The 20,063-nt window shown below is 45.8% G+C and overlaps 1 protein-coding gene across 16 annotated transcripts in view; it reads left to right on the plus strand.

Moving 5' to 3' along the window:
• Window positions 1-20,063, plus strand: part of LOC118373995 (regulating synaptic membrane exocytosis protein 2-like) — a 257,928-nt gene that overhangs the window by 125,283 nt on the left and 112,582 nt on the right. For 8 of the 16 annotated variants that reach the window (XM_052494501.1, XM_052494502.1, XM_052494503.1 and 5 more), the window contains 3 exons: window positions 1-826; window positions 13,827-14,047; window positions 15,707-15,826. The exon at window positions 1-826 is cut by the window's left edge and continues 121 nt beyond it. In XM_052494501.1, the coding sequence (XP_052350461.1) occupies window positions 1-826; window positions 13,827-14,047; window positions 15,707-15,826 (1,167 nt within the window). Of the gene's footprint in view, window positions 827-13,608; window positions 13,677-13,826; window positions 14,048-15,706; window positions 15,827-20,063 lie in introns of all 16 variants that reach the window. The other 8 variants (XM_052494508.1, XM_052494510.1, XM_052494509.1 and 5 more) reach the window with 2 other exon arrangements.

Here is a 20,063-nt window from a genome sequence, read left to right on the forward strand (position 1 = left end):
GACCCTCGGCGTGGGGCCCCACGGAGGTACCAAGACGCTGAGGCGGCGCGGGGGGAGTACCGTGGTGGGCGTGGCCGCTGGCGCTCCCATGAGGACTACCCTCTGGACCAGGACGGGCCCTACCCTCTAGACGGGCCCTACCCTCTAGACGGGCAGCCCAATGAGTACGAGCTGCAGCGCCAGCGCCAGGAGGAGTACCAGACACGCTACCGCTCCGACCCCAACCTGGCCCGTTACCCCGTCAAGCCCCAGCCCTACGAGGAGCAGATGAGGATGCATGCTGAGGTGGGCCGGGCCAGGCACGAGAGGCGCCACAGTGATGTGTCTCTGGCCTACACGGAGCAGGATGAGCCCCAGGGACCAATCCGCCTGTCCAGACAGCACCTGACCGAGCGCCGGCCGCCCATGGTGGGCCAACGCTCCTACTCCATGGACAGAAACTCCCCCACTCCTGGAGGCCACCCCCGGACCTCCAACCACAGCCCCCCCACCCCACACCGCAGCCCCGTGCTGGGGGACAGGTCAGGGGACATGAGGCGGGGGCCAGGGGAGCCAATAGGGTTCAGGGGTCATGATTATCTGGACCCCAGCTCTGCAGTCAGGAAGACCAAGAGGGAGAAGATGGACACCATGTTGAGGAATGACTCTCTGAGCTCTGACCAGTCCGAGTCCATCAGGCCGCCGCCACCAAAGCCCCACAAAACCAAAAAGGGGGGTAAGATGCGGCAAGTGTCCCTGAGCAGCTCGGAGGAGGAACTGGCCACCACGCCGGAGTACACCAGCTGTGAGGACGTGGAGATAGAGAGTGAGTCTGTCAGTGAGAAAGGTAGGAACACTCTTCCTCCTGCTCTCTCTCGTTCTACTCTCATACTGTACACTAGGGGGGCAATCTGAATAGGCAACCTATTCCCTATAGTGCACGACTTTATAGGGCACTCTATTTTACTAGGGGAAAATCTGAAAAGGCAACCTATTCCCTATATAGTATTGCTCTATGTAGGGAATATATTTTTGGGTCTGGCCTAAAGTCGTGCACTATATAGGGAATGGACTGCCATTTGGGAAGCACGGTGTTATGTCAGGGATAGTCAAATCACCTTTGCATTATTCATTGGGAAGTGTATTCAGTGTCACTGTCAGCTCATGTTGAACATGTTTATTGACTAATTACCACTGTTCCATATTCAGTGAGTTAGTGGTACGACAGTAGTCTGCTAGCTCCATATGTTCAGTACAGAGGACTGAGTGCCATTGATGACTAATGAGCACCAGACCATCACAACTCTCTTCTCAGTCGCCCTTAATTATATGAAGGAAACTACAACGTTTATCCATGAAAACAATACCAGATGTTCTGTATATGTTCTGTATGGTCAGGCTTGCATAACTAATGTGTTTTAATCTTGGCCTCGTGGTGTCATTCATAATAATATGATATGTAGATTATGATAGGAATTTGATCTTATTTAATGAGCCGTCGCTTAAAAACAAACCTTTTATTCCCTCACAGTCTATGGTCTGTCTGTGTCTTTGTTACGTGATCTGACCTGTTTTGTGTGTGTGTGTCAAGTCTATTCTACACTGTACAGCAACTGTGTGGAGGGAGCTTATTATGTCGACAGGGCTTGGCCAGATGTGTGTAAATGTCTATGCAAGAGTGTGTGTGTGTGTGTTGGGCTGCTGCTCTAGATACCTTATCCTGTCTCTGTCCTCCTGTAGCACACATTACAGGGCCTGGCTACCACTTCTGTTTCACACATTCAATCTGATGTAATGGACTCTATATTATATAAACAGATAGAGGGAGAGATCGAGAGATAGCGAGAGGAGTGACGAGAGGGGGTGGGAGAGAGAAAAATAAAAATATGGAGAGAGGAGAGGAGAGGAGGGGCCAGGGAGGAGGGAGAGAGAGAGCCAGGAGAGGAGAGGAGAGAGGGGAGGAGAGGAGAGAGGGGAGGGAGAGGAGAGAGGGGAGGGGAGGGGAGGGAGAGGGAGAGCGCAGGGAGAGAGTGGAGAAAGAGAGAGAAAGAGAGAGTGAGGGAGAGAGAAGGAAGGAAGGTAATGATATATGTAATTGTAGTCTGATACTGTACTTTTACAGTGTCACAGGTACGCACGCACACACACATACACACAAACACACACACTTGTTTCACACACATACATACAAACACACACACACACAAATTGTCCCAAAGTGTGTGTGTGTTTGTGCGTATTGGGTGGCTCACTCCAATAGGATCAGGGCCAGAGGTGATGTGCTGTTCCAGTCATTCAGCCTATAGGGAGTCAGTCTGTCTGTGTCTGTGGGTTAGTCTGTGATGCTGCTTTTGAACGGCCTCTGGCTGAACAATGTCATCAGTCGTGCATATTAATTAATGAAGGTACGGCAAATGCAATTAAGTGGTAGAATAATTAGGGTTTCTCCCTGTAGGATTCTAGCCTCGCAAGCCGCGTGATCTTGCACGCTAACATGAATGGTTCCTTGCACTGATAAATCCGCGAGATCAGGCTACTTGTGAAGCCAGTAGGATTCCCCCTGCACGACAACTCAACTCCGTTGGTTCAGCCAGGGAGGATGGGATAGGATTGGAGTAGACAGTGGAGTCGTGAGCTGGGCTGGGCAGAGTGGAAGTTTGAAGATCAAATGTTTTTTGAATGGCTTACTTCTAGATTCTAGCATCAGTAATAATGTCTCAGATGACAACTGATCTGATATCATAATCTTTAAGTACCAACGGATATTTTCAACTGGATTGGAAATATGGCTCCGTCCCCAACCTCTTGATGTCACCAGACTCTCTATGTTAACAAAGGGCTTTCCAAGAGTCCAATCTGTAGAGTAGAGAGAGAAAAGGGGTGAAAGTATTTATGCGGGTCATAAACCTCACCAACAGGGCAACATCATGGCACTAACTACTACCTTTCTCTCCTCTAGATGCAGGCAGTAGATAGTTATGTATTATAAGGTTATGAACATTCATCTCATACTACTGTACCACAACGATCGAACCACTCTCGCCCTCTGGTGATGTCATAATGTTAAGGACACTAACAACGTCCCAGATAGAGGGAAAGAGAGAGAGAGAGAGAGAGAGATTAGGCCTGGGCCGGCAGAGGAGCGGTCACCGTGCTGAAAGCATTGCTATACAGGCAGGCTGGCTTTGTGGTTTCCATATTAGTCCTTTGAAAAGGCAGACAGCTTCCAAAGGCGTTTTTAAGTGTTTGTAGAGCTGTTTCTGAGGAGTGACCTATATAGATTCCCCTCTAAAGCAGACTGTATGGCACATCTACACTCAAGGGTTACTTCCCTGTGTGCTGTCTCTGTCTCCTTTGGATGACTGTGAAGGACTGACTGATGTGAGTTAGTCCCTCTACACGGCCCCTTTCACATAGCTTGAAAGTGAAACAGGCATAGTTATTATTTGTATGTGTTTTTCTTATGGATCCCCATTAGCTGCTATCAGATATAAAGCTGCACAAATCGAATAATGCAGTGCATTCGGAAAGTATTCAGACCCCTTCCCTTTTCCACATTTTGTTACGTTACAGCCTTATTCTAAAATGGACTATATACAGTACATGTTTTCCCTCATCAATCTACACACAATACCCCATAATAACAATGTGAAAACAGGTTTTTATTTATTTTGGCAAGTGTATTAAAAATAAAAAACAGATATAGTTGAAGTCGGAAGTTTACATACACCTTAGCCAAATACATTTAAGTCAGTTTTTCACAATTCCTTACATTTAATCAGAGTAAAAGGTCAGTTAGGATCACCACTTTATTTTAAGAATGTGAAATGTCAGGATAATAGTAGAGATAATTATTTATTTCAGCTTTTATTTCTTTCATCACATTCCCAGTGGGTCAGAAGTCAACATACACTCAATGAGTATTTGGTAGCGTTGCCTTTAAATTGCTTAACTTGGGTCAGACTTTTCAGGTAGCCTTCCACAAGCTTCCCACAATAAGTTGGGTGAATTTTGGCCCATTCCTCCTGACAGAGCTGGTGTAACTGAGTCAGGTTTGTAGGCCTCCTCGCTCGCACACGCTTTTTCAGTTCTGCCAACAAATTACGTATAGGATTGAGGTCAGGGCTTTGTGATGGCCAATCCAATACCTTGACTTTGTTGTCCTTAAGCCATTTTGCCACAACTCTGGAAGTATGCTTGGGGTCATTGTCCATTTGCGACCAAGCTTTAACTTCCTGACTGATGTCTTGAGATGTTGCTTCAATATATCCACATCATTTTCCTCCTCATGATGCTATCTATTTTGTGAAGTGCACCAGTCCCTCCTGCAGCAAAGCACCCCCACAACATGATGCTGCCACCCCCGTGCTTCACGGTTCGGATGGTGTTCTTCGGCTTGCAAGCCTCACCCTTTTCCCTCCAAACATAACGATGGTCATTATGGACAAACAGTTCTATTTTTGTTTCATCAGACCAGAGGGCATTTCTCTAAAAAGTACGATCTTTGTCCCCACGTGCAGTTGCAAACCGTAGTCTAGCTTTTTATGGTGGTTTTGAAGCAGTGGCTACTTCCTTGCTGAGCGGCCTTTCAGGTTATGTCGATATAGGACTCATTTTACTCTGGATCTAGTTACTTTTGTACCTGTTTCTACCAGCATCTTCAGAAGGTCCTTTGCTGTTGTTCTGCAATAGATTTGCACTTTTTTCACCAAAGTACATTCATCTCTAGGAGATATAATGCGTCTCCTTCCTGAGCGGTATGATGGCTGCGTGGTCCCATGGTGTTTATACTTGCATACTATTTTTTGTACAGATGAACATGGTACCTTCAGGCGTTTGGAAATTGCTCCCAAGGATGAACCAGACTTGTGGAGTCCTACAATTTTTTTCTGAGGTCTTGGCTGATTTCTTTTGATTTTCCCATGATGTCAAGCAAAGAGGCACTGAGTTTGAAGGTAGGCCTTGAAATACATCCACAGCTACACCTCCAATTGAATCGGTCAGGGAGGTGACCAAGAACCTAATGGCCACTCTCCCAGAGCTCCGGAGTTCTTCGGTGGAGATGGGAGGACCTTCCAGAAACCTTCTCTGCAGCACTCCACCAATCAGGCCGTTATGGTAGAGTGGCGAGATGGAAGCCACTCCTCAGTAAATGGCACATGACAGCTCGCTTGGAGTTTGCCAAAAGGCACCTAAAGGACTCTCAGACCATGAGAAACAATATTCCCTGGTCTGATGAAACCAAGATTGAACTCTTTGGCCTGAAAGCCAAGTGTAAGGTCTGGAGAAAACCTGGCACCATCCCTACGGTGAAGCATGGTGGTGGCAGCATCATGCTGTGGGATGTTTTTCATCGGCAGAGACTGGGAGACTAGTCAGGATCGAGGGAAAGATGGTCGGAGCGAAGTACAGAGAGATCCTTGATGAAAACCTGCTCCAGAGTGCTCAGGACCTCAGACTGGGGTGAAGGTTCACCTTCCAACACGACAACGACCCTAAGCACACAACCAAGCCAAAGCAGGTGTCATGTCTTTACTATCATTAAATGAAGACATTTAGATTTTATCAAAGATTCTCTGTAATTAGTATTACGCGATTAAACTGATTAATCATGTAACTGTAATTAACTCGGAAGTCGGGGCACCAAGGAAAATATTCAGATTACAAAGTTATAATTTCCTAATTGAACTTTTCAGATATTTTATCTGATCAATTATTCTTCAAATTAATTTATTATTTACTTTACCTCACGCTAGTCTCATTCCAGACTTCGTAAATTGTTGGTTATCTGGACGAACCCAGTCTTCACGATGAGTCATCCATACATCAATTGTCTGAAATAATTTATTTACTAACTAAGTAATTCACAGAAATGCAAAAACAAACAAACAAAGTACAAATGGTTACAAGAAGTGATAGGGGAATGTGCCCTAGTGGGCTAAACCGGCATGGCGGCTTGTTAAACAAAAGGGAAGTGGGGGTCGACTGAGAAGACAACACACAGTTGATAATTATAACAATTGAAATGCTAATCCTTTGCACATGAACACTCACTCATTTGGGAACAATTGCAATCAATATATATATTTACGCTAAGTGTGTCGTCGGGATCTCTGCTGAAAAGTTAGTTTCTGTTGGAGAGTTTCCGTCCTCTCTCTCTCTCTCTCTCTCTCTCTCTCTCTCTCTCTCTCTCTCTGTCTCTGTCTCTCTCTCTCTCTCTCTCTCTCTCTCTCTCTCTCTCTCTCTCTCTCTCTCTCTCTCTCTCTCTCTCTCTCTCTCTCTCTCTCTCTCTCTCTCTCTCTCTCAGACTAGTAATTAATATCAAAGACTTGTTCTTATTCTGTCGGTATCGATAGTCTAAGAGTTTAACCACGTGGTATGGTTAAAAGATTCAGCAATCGTCTCAACCTTTGTCCTCTCGTGATTGAGAGAAAACATGGTCTAGTTGAGAACTTCTCAAAGTTGGGGTTTTATTCAGGAGTTGCAGAAAAGGGCATGTCCCAGGATGCCTAACCCTAACTGGGCTCATGGGCGGTCCTCTGATTTCGTTAAACTCAAAAGGGAATTGGAGTTTCCTTCATTAAACAGTCCAAAATCACATTACACAATTTTACAAACAGTATCATCCTCACTCATTCATATTATACAACAATTAGATTTAAACCTCATATCTGAGGCTATTATATAAACAGTGTTATGCTAATGTGGCCGCACCGTCTCTCATGAGTTTTACAAACTTGTACCAAACGGACCAGTTCGTAGCTGGATTCTTCACCGATCTTTTATACCTTCTCCAGAACATAAATGTTGGTCGGACCTCAAGTTCTGTGAGGTGTAAGAAATTCCTTTGTTCTCTATGAAACTTCACTCTGTCTCTATACTGTGCGGCCATGAGGCAGGATCCTCCTGGAATTTACGACCTCTCTGACCACAACAGCCTAGTTGTAGGAGGCAGGGAGAGGCGGATGGGGCTTGCTGTACCCAAAGAGGGCAACGTCATGACACAGGAGTGGCTTCGAGACAAGTCTCTGAATGCCCTTGAGTGGCCCAGCCAGAGCCCAGACTTGAACCCGATCGAACATCTCTGGAGAGACATCGCCATCCAACCCGACCAACCTTGCGAGGATTTGCAGAGAAGAATGGGGGAAACTCCCCAAATACAGGTCTGCCAAGTTTTTAGAATCATACCCAAGAAGACTCGAGACTGTAGCCGCTGCCAAAAGTGCTTCAACAAAGTACTGAGTAAATGGTCTGAATACTTATGTACATTTGATATATCAACATGAATCAACCTCATCATGTCAGTTTCCCCTCAACACCATAGGATATGATTTTGGACAGGATAGGTATTATACTGTATGGCATCTGTAAGGGTTTAAGGCCTGTATTTCAGATCTCCACTACTTCTACAGACAACTACATGCTACATAGCAACACACAGACTCTCCCCTATCCCCTGTTCCCCGTCCTGTAGCCTTCCCACTCGTTTGTTACAACAGGACAATGGTTATAGACAAAGGGTCGTTTTTCATTCCCCTGCTTCTGAACGAAACACTCCCATTGACACATATATACACACACACACACACACACACACACACGTACACACACACACACACGCACGCAAGCACGCACGCACGCACGCACGCACGCACGCACGCACGCACGCACGCACGCACGCACGCACGCACGCACGCACACACACACACACACACACACACACACACACACACACACACACACATTGAATTAAACCCAATTTTCGTTCAGAATTAACATCCAAAGCTATCCTTCAAGAGTTGGGCCACTTGACTCACTCCACGCAGGCCCACAGTCATCATAATTGCAAATTGATTTTGTTGTCAAATCTGTAATTATGGGGGCTTTTACCTTGGCAACGTCAAAAGCAGGAAAAAACGGATGAGGAGGAGAGGAGAGGGAGGAAAAAACAAGAGAGAAGAGGAGAGGAGAAAAGAGGACAGGGGATGAGGGGAGGAACGCAGAGATGCTTCACAGGTGAAGAGGAGAGGAGGACGAGGATGAGGAGAATACAGGCAGTCAACTTTCCCCAGTCCCTGTGTTATGTAACTTTCTCTCCTCACACAGGGAGGGAAGTAGCACATGGCTAGGTTAGCTCAGACTGGCTCCATTATTGATGCATTGTATTGTGAAGGTTATGTGAAGGATCACAGTGGTGGGGTCACAGAGTAGTTTGAATGTGGACTGCTGAGGCGAGGGAGGTGAGCTTCTGAGGTATAGGATGTAAGGTTTTGTATTTTGGAGGTATGGGGGGAGGGGGCTTACAGTATATACTGTCTGTCATTAAAACCCCTGTCCCGAGTCTGTCACACTTGTATGTAACATGCATAGTAAGCAAGCGCTCAATGATTAGCAATAGGAATGGTGTTTGGCCTGCAGAATTTTCCCTTCACCCAGTCAGTCCAGTGTGACGTTGAAGGACGAGCCATAACCAGATAAGCAGAACATACATTCAATAGCTTGGGCCCAAGTGGGAGAAAGCTGAGGGAAAGAGTAAAGAGGGCAGAAAGCACCTTCTGTCCATCTGTGGCCAGTCAGCAGCACTATGGTCTGCTCTGCTATGTTATACACTCAGTGAGCTGCTTGACTGGCCAGGAAGGGAGGGAGGGAGGGAGGGAGTTTGAGGTGGGTGAGGTGAATACATGGGTGTGTTATGGCAGGCTAAGCTCACCTCGTGCCATGCTCTCTGACCCTGGGCACTCTGGAGGTCTGGGGGGGGGAGGTGAGGGAGGGAGTGAGTGAGGGAGAGAGAGGGAGGAGGTGCCATCAGTAATGGCCTGAGCTCCTGGCTGCTCCTGGCTGCTCCTGGCTGCTCCTGGCTGGCTCGTTGGTAGTGAGGCTGGGAGACTGATTTAGTGTGACGTCCCTCTCACTGTGTTTTCCTCCGTATTGATCTCATGACATGCCACCTCATGAGAGCGCAAGCAGGACAGAAACTAGAAAAGACGAGAGACACCGAGAGAGAGAGGCAGGGAGGGATAGGGGGAGAGAGAAAGAAGGAGAGTCATGAGAGAGAGTGGGTGGGGGGGGGGCAGAAGAGAGAGAGAGTGAGGGGGTGGGTGGGGTGGATGCTGTTTAGTGATAAAACCAGACTAGATTCTCATTACATCTCTATCTCTGGTCTGGTTCTGTAAGTTTTTAGGACAAGGACTAGTCCAACATCCCCCTGCTGAGTAAAGGACATTCTTATGTTCAATGCCAGACATAAAAAATGAATAATGTTATAGTGTGCGTTTCTACATTGTAATAACAGTACATTGACTATTCTTTTTTATATTTTTAAGTATTGAAACAAATCACAAATGTCCTAAATAATAATTGATTCTGTAGCTCTTTAACCTGCTCCACCTTGGATGTTTTTGGACAGTCTGGTTCCACAAACACAAATCACACAGCTAATCTGCTCCCTTTACCTCACAGCATGGATACTGTTTAAACATACACAATGTTTCACCTCTCTCTCTCTCTCTCTCTCTTTCTGCTCTCGCCCCCCCGAATTGTAGTAAAAACACCATCAATAATTAATGATCCAATTAATAGTGTACACTGGTTTCTATTGAGTTGTCAAAGTGATGGAGAGCCTGCTGGCAATGAACTCTTTCTCCGCTGTCTCCTCCCCACGTTGTGCTGCTGCCGGAACCCTGAATCAGCACTTTGGTGGTGGGTCCCCGCGCCTGCTGCGCCGGGCCCGAGTGAAACCAACTGGGGGGGGGGGACGAGGGAGGGAGGGAGGAGACTGCTGATGCTCACAATTTACGGCTGTGATGAGTTTCCTGTTGGCTGAATCCCCCTCAGCTGAGGTTTTACCGGTCCTCACCAGGGATCAGGGCTTAATTGTGATTGGCACTGTTAATAAAACAGGTGGAAGAGGGAGGCAACAGAGGGAGGCCACATTCTCTAGACTGGGACAACAGTAGCTTTGCTCAGCCCCCATCTGAGGGGCATGGCGGTGGAGTGTGTGTGTGTGTGTGTGTGTGTGTGTGTGTGTGTGTGTGTGTGTGTGTGTGTGTGTGTGTGTGTGTGTGTGTGTGTGTGTGTGTGTGTGTGTGTGTGTGTGTGTGTGTGTGTGTGTGTGTGTGTGTGTGGTTGGCTTCAGATGAGCTGGAGAGGTGTGATTTCATCATGTCTATGGGATTTCAACATGTTAATATGATTTCATCATGTCTATGGGATTTCAACATGTTAATATGATTTCATCATGTCTATGGGATTTAAACATGTTAATATGATTTCATCATGTCTATGGGATTTAAACATCTGTGACTGTTAGAATTGCAAGCCGTAAGCTGTTTGGGGCTATCATGGACACAATAGCAAAGTCATTTGGTTGCAGCAGCTGAGACAAAGAGAGGCAGGGAGAGGAGAGGCAGCGATGCTGTGTGTGTGTTTATGGCGACTGGCAGCAACAACAGCTCAGTGTGTGTGTGTGTGTGTGTGTGTGTGTGTGTGTGTGTGTGTGTGTGTGTGTGTGTGTGTGTGTGTGTGTGTGTGTGTGTGTGTGTGTGTGTGTGTGTGTGTGTGTGTGTGTGGCAGGGAGGGTAATCAGTGTTGAGTGTTGTCAGCTGTTGGTTCCAGCGGGTCACAGAGGGCACAGCCCATCTGGGGACTTCCATAATGTTTTATCACTGGGCATAACTGTATACAGTAAGTGGTTTTAGCACCCACAGGGACGGGTGAAGGGATGGAGGGCTTGTGATAGGACTAGTGGAGGGGTGAAGGGATGGAGGGCTTGTGATAGGACTAGTGGAGGGGTGAAGGGATGGAGGGCTTGTGATAGGACCAGGGGAGGGGTGAAGGGATGGAGGGCTTGTGATAGGACTAGTGGAGGGGTGAAGGGATGGAGGGCTTGTGATAGGACTAGTGGAGGGGTGAAGGGATGGAGGGCTTGTGATAGGACCAGGGGAGGGGTGAAGGGATGGCGGGCTTGTGATAGGACCAGGGGAGGGGTGGAGGGATGGAGGGCTTGTGATAGGACCAGAGGAGGGGTGGAGGGATGGTGGTGATAAGGGAGGATGGTGATAAGGGAGGATAGTGATAAGGGAGGATGATGATAAGGGAGGATAGTGATAAGGGAGGATGGTGATAAGGGAGGATGGTGATAAGGGAGGATGGTGATAAGGGAGGATGGTGATAAGGGAGGATGGTGATAAGGGAGGATGGCTGGTTGTTTTGGAGAGGACTTGACCTTACTCTGACATTCAGTGTCTCTGCCAGCCTTGAAAAATATTCATTAATATTAATGTAGAAATTATTTACTGTTTTCTCAGCTTCCAACGACGTTTGATAGCAACCCTAGAGTAAAGCTACAGACCAGGCTCTACATTTAGAAAGATATTGAGAGAACATCTGATCTCCCCCTTCCCTTCCCATCCTACCCAAACCCCCAACCCTAACAACATATGCAGCATAAAGCTATTTTTATATGCTTCCAACTGAATTCCCTGACTTCTCCCAGATTGAGTTATGTATTCACCAGGCTAACTGCTTTATGGAGACCTGTCCTTTATAGCTCCATTAGATTATTCTCTTTTCACAGGAAGTGATGCAAAGGAAATGATGTGTGCAGCTTTGGGTTGCAAAAATGCACTGGTTCTATTTAACCTTACCTGTGCCTGCAGACGTATGGGAACGTACACTTTGACTGAAAGGTTGAGTAAACAAACAAGCCTGTTTTTTATTGATTTTTTACAGTGCATACTGAACATACGGCAAGCTATATATCGACAAATCGGCAATTAAGACAGATCCAGTGTCCTGAATGGTCCGTAGTAACAAAATGGGCGAGCAAGTGGCTGGCCGTACCTCATACTTCATCACTGTATGCTTTTAATATGAATCATTTCATGTTTCCGAATTTCTGTCTTCTGGGGTTGTAAAATGAGTGGCCAATGAGTGACTCATCTTCTCGACGGGCCACTTCAGCCTGTCGGTGAAGACTCCCATCCCGCATTCAACATTCACTACTTCTCACTCTTTTAGTTAGCTGGCTTTACAAGCTTCTTCATCACATTGTAGTGTTTGTTGCATTCTCACTCTGCACATCCACCACCCACCATCATCAACCAGAGGAAACGCTGCTGAAGTCTATAACAACATGACGTCGCTCTAGAAAGCAGGTCCAGAAGTCATGTTGGATCTAAAGATGATGTTCTCTCTATCAGGAGACTGATGGGTTGAGGTTGGATGGAGAGAGAGAGAGAGAGTGGAGGAGAGAGAGAGAGAGAGAGAGAGAGAGAGAGAGAGAGAGAGAGAGAGAGAGAGAGAGAGAGAGAGAGAGAGAGAGAGAGAGAGAGAGAGAGAGAGAGAGAGAGAGAGAGAGAGAGAGAGAGAGAGAGAGAGAGAGAGAGAGAGAGAGAGAGAGAGAGAGAGAGAGAGAGAGAGAGATGTGGGTTTACAGGGACTAGTTCTTGGTTTGTCTGGGGGAGCCAGTCTCCATCGATCCCCCTGACCCACATCAGACAGGTTAGAGACAGAAAGACTGACTGAGCCTTATTGGAAAAAGTGCACACACAGAGCACAGACACAGAGAAAAAGATAAACTCTCTCCCTGACTGCTGAAGTGCCTGGCCTGCTAGGCTGAGGGAATATGACTGCTACTCACTCACTTTACTGTCTGAGCAACACAAACATATGGGGAAAAACTGAACATGTAATGGCATAATAGCCATTTGCCCAGCCTCCATCTCTCAAGGCTGTATCCATCCATCCCATCCACTGATGCCTCCCGTACAGATCTGGACAAGGCAGTCATCGGGATAGCATCTTAAAAAGCTCTCCCTGGTGCACTTTAGATTGAGGTTAGTTAAGGTTGCTGGGGCATTGCCATCTTTGTCCCAGTTAAACATATTACATCCCAAGAAGCACCTCTCTCTCTCTCTGATCCAGACCCAGGCTGTTAAGATAGCAGGACGCAAGGACGCTATCTTCATTTGAAAAATGTGAATTCCTGCAGAGACTGCAGAGAGTTACAACAAAATCTTTGGCTAGTTTGCTTCAACAGAATCTCTTGGAAAAGAGGTTTGACTGACAGCATGTTTGAATGATTTATGAACAAGAGTGTGGGGCCTGGTTTGGTCTTGCAACCAATGAGAATTGTTCCAAGACTAAACACAACCTAAATGGTCTGTGCTTGTGTTGTCTGAATGTGTGTGTTAGTAGTCATGGTCATGTACTCTGTGCTGTATACCATTGCAGTATTGACTTCAGAGAGGCCAATTTACTGTATGTGGACTGTATGTTTCTACTCTCTTCACAGGAGCTATTGTTGTTCAAATGTGTGTGTGTGTGTGTGTGTGTGTGTGTGTCTGCGTGTGTGTCAGCACTGTACGTTGGAGTTCTGTGGGCTTCACCTTTTCCTCTCGCTGTCTTCTCTTGTGTGGGTGTGTGTGTGTGTGTGTGTCTGCGTGTGTGTCAGCACTGTACGTTGGAGTTCTGTGGGCCTCACCTTTTCCTCTCGCTGTCTTCTCTTGTGTGTGTGTGTGTGTGTGTGTCTGCGTGTGTGTCAGCACTGTACGTTGGAGTTCTGTGGGCCTCACCTTTTCCTCTCGCTGTCTTCTCTTGTGTGTGTGTGTGTGTGTGTGGCTCCCACAGGAGATTTGGATGGCCACTGGTTGGACCATGCGTCATGGCATAGCAGCGAGGCCTCCCCAATGTCTTTGGTGAGACATGCGGAGCCCTGCCCCTAACCCCCCCCCCCCTCCCCTTTCCTCCCCCTCTCAGAGTCCTTTGTCATTTCATGTTTGCTTTGTTTTATTTACACCTCCGCATGGGTTTTCTTCTTTCTTTCTGTTTTTATCCCACACCTGTAGGGGACAGTCAAAGGGGGAAAAGAAAAACTATTGAGCAGGCATTTTTGTCCGACTCAACACACAACACCTTATCTGAGAGGCAAAAGAAAATGGTTCGCTTTGGGGGCCACTCATTGGAAGAGGACGCAGAATGGTGCGAACCCCAGGTTAAAGACTCTGGCGTTGACACATGCAGTAGCACTACCCTAAACGAGGACAATCAGCATAGCCATAGTGAGAAGGTACTGGAGTCTATGTAGCCAAAATATCTGCTTTATGTTCTTTTTTTCTTTATTTTTCTTTACCTACCTCCTCCGGTCTTTATCTGTCACTAATTGTTAAATAGTAGACATGTTTATTCTTTTTAAAATTTGAATTGATTGATTGAACTTTGAACTTTGAACTTCCTCTTTATTATTATCCCGGGGACTTGATCAGATTGATTTCATTTCGACAGCAGCTTGCTGGGTGTTGCTGAAATAGGAGATTTATTATTCTGCTGTTTGCTCTCTGGCAGCATAAAGATCCATCCAGGAGCATTAAAACACAACTCTCTTTTTGTCATGGCACACAGCGATGTCCACTCCTCTAGTTGCATGTTGCTAGTTGCTCTGTCTGTTTTGTTATTTTTACTGTAGCGGCCAGCTTAGTAACGCTACAGTAGGGTAACGACACCTACCTCTCACTGGAATGACCCCTCGTCTCCCAACGCACACTACCTAGTCAAGTCATTATCCCCCCTAGATCTCCACTCAGTCCAATACCAAAACTAAACCAACCACTTAGAACTGACAACAGGGACGATTGGATTTGTTTTGCACAGACAAAGTTATGTTTTTCTTTTTTTCCCTTCCGCTGTCATGTTTGTTGTGACTTCATCTTTTTTTTGTCTCTCTTCATCTTGGCCTTAATCATCGCGCTGTGCTGTGCTTTTGGAAGTTTTCGTCCATAAATCCTACTTTGGTTCACTTATTTTTGTTGTTGTTGCGTAATACATGTTTTCTTCATCTGCTTCTACCTGCTCCATTGTGGAGGTGTAGTGCTGTGTGTAGCAGGGCAGAGAGTGGTGTAGTGCTGTGTGTAGCAGGGCAGAGAGAGGTGGAATGCTGTGTGTAGCAGGGCAGAGAGTGGTGGACTGCAGTCTTAACCTCCCTCTGCCTTCAGCTAAGGCCTCCCTCACAGACCATCAGACAAAATCTACACTCATCCAAACTCAACTGGATTTGATGCCAATGAGGCAGAGTTCCAGTGAGATGTTCTCGATACAGTGCAGGTTTTCTCAGATGGTTTGTGTGGAGCCTCTGCTCTGCTCTACGGTGACTAGGAGGTCGTGTCGGTGTGCCTATTTTACCCTGCATGGGGTGCTGAATGCACTCTACCTATTCCCTGTTGGAAGGATCACACAAGGCCTGGCATTGGATGTGCAGCATTTTTCATTTTCATTGAATCAGATTGAAGTACTTCCATGAAGTATGTTTATGGACATAGCTAATCACTGCTTAAAAGGTGGGCTGTGTTATTGTAAATATTGTTTTAGCATTTTGCCTTCAACTGCAGTACACATAACTGTGATGCAATAGATACAAATCTTTTTTAGATTTTGATGAATTATGTCTTTTATTATCTAATTGTGATAGTCCGGCTAATCCCAAAAGAAAAGACAGGTTATATAATCTGAAATAGAAAGGATAGAGACAGAGCTATAATCACCAGATTACATAACTAGCCAGAGCTTGTGTGATCGTTCATTAAGTCAAATTAATTGATACCCCACCCCCCACCCCCCACCCCTCACATGATACTCACTTTTCTGAAGAAGTCTTTTTAAAGGGATTGAAGTGAATCTGGTGTGGATGAGTTGTAAAACACAAGGTGTGTTGTTGCTGTGTGTGTTCCTATAGCATCCAGTTACATGGCAGCCCTCCAAAGATGGGGAGCGCCTAATGGGGCGGATTCTGCTCAACAAGCGGATGAAGGATGGAAGTGTACCTCGAGACTCAGGAGCACTGCTGGGACTGAAGGTGAGTCTGCCCCGTCTGTCTGACCTCTCTGGCTGGACTTCTGTCTATCTACTGGGACCAGTCTGACCTGATGGTCAGAGGCCGTTTGTTATTACAGCTGTCCATCACTATTCAAAGGTTGCTTCCCATATGGTATCCTATTCCATATGTAGAGGGAATATGTTGCCATCTGGGCCTCGCTAAAGAGTATACGCAGCGGATATAATTTGGTATATGATTTAAAAATATATATATTTCACCTTTAATTAACCAGGTAGGCTAGTTAAGAACAAGTTCTCATTTACAACTGCAACCTGGCCAAAAATAAAGCAAAGCAGTTCGACAACACAGAGTTACACATGGAATAAACAAAACATACAGTCAATAATACAACTGAAGAAAATCTATTATACAGGCAATACATAGGCCATGGTGGCGAATTAATTAAAATATACCAATTAGACACTGGACTGAAGATGAATGTGCAAGTAGAGATACTGCAAAGGAGCAAGATAAATAAATAAATAAATACAGTATGGGGATGAGGTAGTTGGATGGGCTATTTGCAGATGGGCTATGTACAGGTGCAGGGATCTGTGAGCTGCTCTGACAGCTGGTGCTTAAAGCTAGGGAGGGAGATATGAGTATCCAGCTTCAGTAATTTTTGCAGTTCGTTCCAGTCATTGGCAGCAGAGAACTGGAAGGAAAGATGGAATTGGCTTTGGGGGTGACTAGTGAGATATACCTGCTGGAGCTTGTGCTACGGGTGGGTGCTGCTATGGTGACTAGTGAGCTGAGATAAGTCAGGGCTTTACCTAGCAGAGACTTGTAGATGACCTTGAGCCAGTGGGTTTGGCAATGAGTATGAAGCGAGGGCCAGCCAACGAGAGCGTACAGGTCGCAGTGGTGGGTAGTATATGAGGCTTTGGTGACAAAACGGATGCCACTGTGATAGACTGCATCCAATTTGTTGAGTAGAGTGTTGGAGGCTATTTTGTAAATGACATCGCCGAAGTCGAGGATCGGTAGGATGGTCAGTTTTACAAGGGTATGTTTGGCAGCATGAGTGAAGGATGCATTGTTGCGAAATAGGAAGCCAATTCTATATTTAATTTTGGATTGGAGATGCTTAATGTGAGTCTGGAAGGAGAGTTTACAGTCCAACCAGATACCTAGCTATTTGTAGTTGTCCACGTATTCTAGGTCTGAACCGTCCAGAGTAGTGATGCTGGATGAGCAGGCAGGCGCGGGCAGTGACCGGTTGAAGAACATGCATTTAGTTTTACTTGCATTTAAGAGCAGTTGGAGGCCACGGAAGGAGAGTTGTATGGCATTGAAGCTTGTCTGGAGGTTAGTTAACACAGTGTCCAAAGAAGGGCCAGAGGTATACAGAATGGTGTCGTCTGCGTAGAGGTGGATCAGAGAATCACCAGCACTAAGAGCGACATCATTGATGTATACAGAGAAGAGAGTCGGCCCAAGAATTGAATCCTGTGGCACTCCCATAGAGACTGCCAGAGGTGCTATTGTAAATATTGTTTTAGCATTTTGCAGGTCCTCCAACAGGCCTTCCAACAGGCCCTCCGATTTGACAGACTGAACTCTATCAGAGAAGTAGTTGGTGAACCAGGCGAGGCAGTCATTTGAGAAACCAAGGCTGTTTAGTCTGCCGATAAGAATGTGGTTGATTGACAGAGTCGAAAGCCTTGGCCAGGTCGATGAATACGGCTGCACAGTAATGTCTCTTATCGATGGCGGATATGATATCGTTTAGGACCTTGAGCGTGGCTGACCCATGACCAGCTCGGAAACCAGATTGCATAGCGAGAAGGTACATGGGATTCGAAATGGTCGGTAATCTGTTTGTTAACTTGGCTTTCGAAGACCTTAGAAAGGCAAGTTAGGATAGATATAGGTCTGTAGCAGTTTGGGTCTGGAGTGTCTCCCCTTTGAAGAGGGGGATAATCGCGGCAGCTTTCAAATCTTTGGGAATCTCAGACGATACGAAAGAGAGATTGAACAGGCTAGTAATAGGGGTTACAACAATTTCGGCAGATCATTTCAGAAAGAGAGGGTCCAGATTGTCTAGCCCGGCTGATTTGTAGGGGTCCATATTTTGCAGCTCTTTCAGAACATCAACTATCTTGATTTGGGTGAGGGAGAAATGGGGGAGGCTTGGGCGAGTTGCTGTGGGGGGTGCCGGGCAGTTGACCAGGGTTGGGGTAGCCAGGTGGAAAGCATGGCCAGCCGTAAAAAAATGCTTATTGAAATTCTCAATTGTAGTGGATTTATCAGTGGTGACAGTGTTTCCTATCCTCAGAGCAGTGGGCAGCTGGGAGGAGATGCTCTTATTCTCCATGGACTTTACAGTGTCCCAGAACGTTTTTGAGTTTGTGCTACAGGATGCAATTTTCAGTTTGAAAAAGATATCCTTAGCTTTCCTAATTGCCTGTGTATATTGGTTCCTAACTTCCCTGAAAAGTTGCATTTCACGGGGGCTAATGCAGTAGGCCACAGGATGTTTTTGTGCTGGTCAAGGGCAGTCAGGTCTGGAGTGAACCAAGGATTATATTATATCTGTTCCTGATTCTAACTTTTTTGAATGGAGCATGCTTATTTAAGATGGTGAGGAAGGCACTTTTAAAGAATAACCAGGCATCCTCTACTGACGAGAGGAGGTCAATATCCTTCCAGGATACCCTGGCTAGGTCGATTAGAAATGCTTACTGAAGTGTTTTAGGGAACGTTTGACAGTGATGAGGGGTGATCGTTTGACTGCAGACCCATTACGGATGCAGGCAATGAGGAAGTGATCGCTGAGATCTTGGTTGAAAACAGCAGAGGTGTATTTGGAGGGCGAGTTGGTTTGGATGATATGTATGAGGGTGCCCGTGTTTACAGATTTGGGATTATATCTGGTAGGTTCATTGATCATTTGTGTGAGATTGAGGGCATCAAGCTTAGATTGTAGGATGGAAAGGGTGTTAAGCATGTCCCAGTTTAGGTCACCTAGCAGCATGAACTCTGAAGACAGGTGGGGGGCAATCAGTTCACATATGGTGTTCAGGGCACAGCTGGGGGCAGAGGGTGGTTTATAGCAAGCGGCAACGGTGAGATGATGTATTATTGACATCATTTTCTGGTTGTAAACTGGTTTTGTGGTTGAGGAGAAAAACGTTGTTAAAAAGACATTAACAAACTGTCCTTCAGCTGTGGCTATTTTTATCTGCACATATATTTTTAAGTGATATGTGTTTTTTGAAGTGATATTGTATTATTCATGATTTAATATTAATTAGGCGGCTAATTATTTTCCTGATTAATATTAATGAGCTGTATATTAATATCAAATACTTTATGTTCATGTCTGTATTCCAAATGGCACCCTATTCCCTATATAGTGTACATCAAAAGTAGTGCACTATATGGGGAATAGGGGGCATTTGTGATGCACACTGTGTATCCAAACATGCTCACATTGAACCTTTTTAATGAACGACATTTATTGGCTCAGTGCAAAAAAACTCTCAAAAACTCTGTGCGTCCCAAACTGCAACCTATTCCATATACAGTGTGCTACTTTTAACCAGGGAACTGGTAGTAGTGAACTATATAAGGAGTAGTGTACCATTTGGAACATTTTTTTACGTAGAAAAGCCTATTTGAAATGCTCAGTCAGAGACGATGTCCCTTTACTGTAGATAGGGAGATCACATCTGAAACATTGTGATTGTACATCTTATTACCCATTATTTACAGTACTGTACTAAACATATGTCCCATATTTACAGTATATCATGATTAGACGGGTAGATTTTCTGATGAAAAGTATCTTAGGTTTTCCTTACTCCACCTAATCTGTGCGGCGTGGGCTGGTTAAAGAGCTGAGCACACACAGCTAGCCAAATCACAGTGAGAGCTTGCACAGTGAGAGCTAGAACAGTGAGAGCTAGAACAGTAAGGCCATCAGGAGAGAAAAGGAAAGTGGCAAGATGGGAAAATCAGTGATTGAATGAGCTTCCTGAATTGGTATGTGTGTGCCTGGTCAGTGCCTCTTTGTGCTGTATGGTACGCTATGTGTTTCTCCTCGCTCAGCAGCAAGCAGTGACCAGCCAGTCTGTTTGTCTCTCTCTCTCTCTCTCCCTCTAACTATCTAACTAACTGCTCTTAAATAGAAGTAAAACCAAATGCATGCTCTTCAAGCAATTGCTGCCTGCACCTGCCCGCCCGTCCAGCATCACTACTCTGGATGGTTCTA

This window comes from Oncorhynchus keta, chromosome 34 (genome assembly GCF_023373465.1).
Source record: "Oncorhynchus keta strain PuntledgeMale-10-30-2019 chromosome 34, Oket_V2, whole genome shotgun sequence".
Taxonomy (NCBI): Eukaryota; Metazoa; Chordata; class Actinopteri; order Salmoniformes; family Salmonidae; genus Oncorhynchus; species Oncorhynchus keta.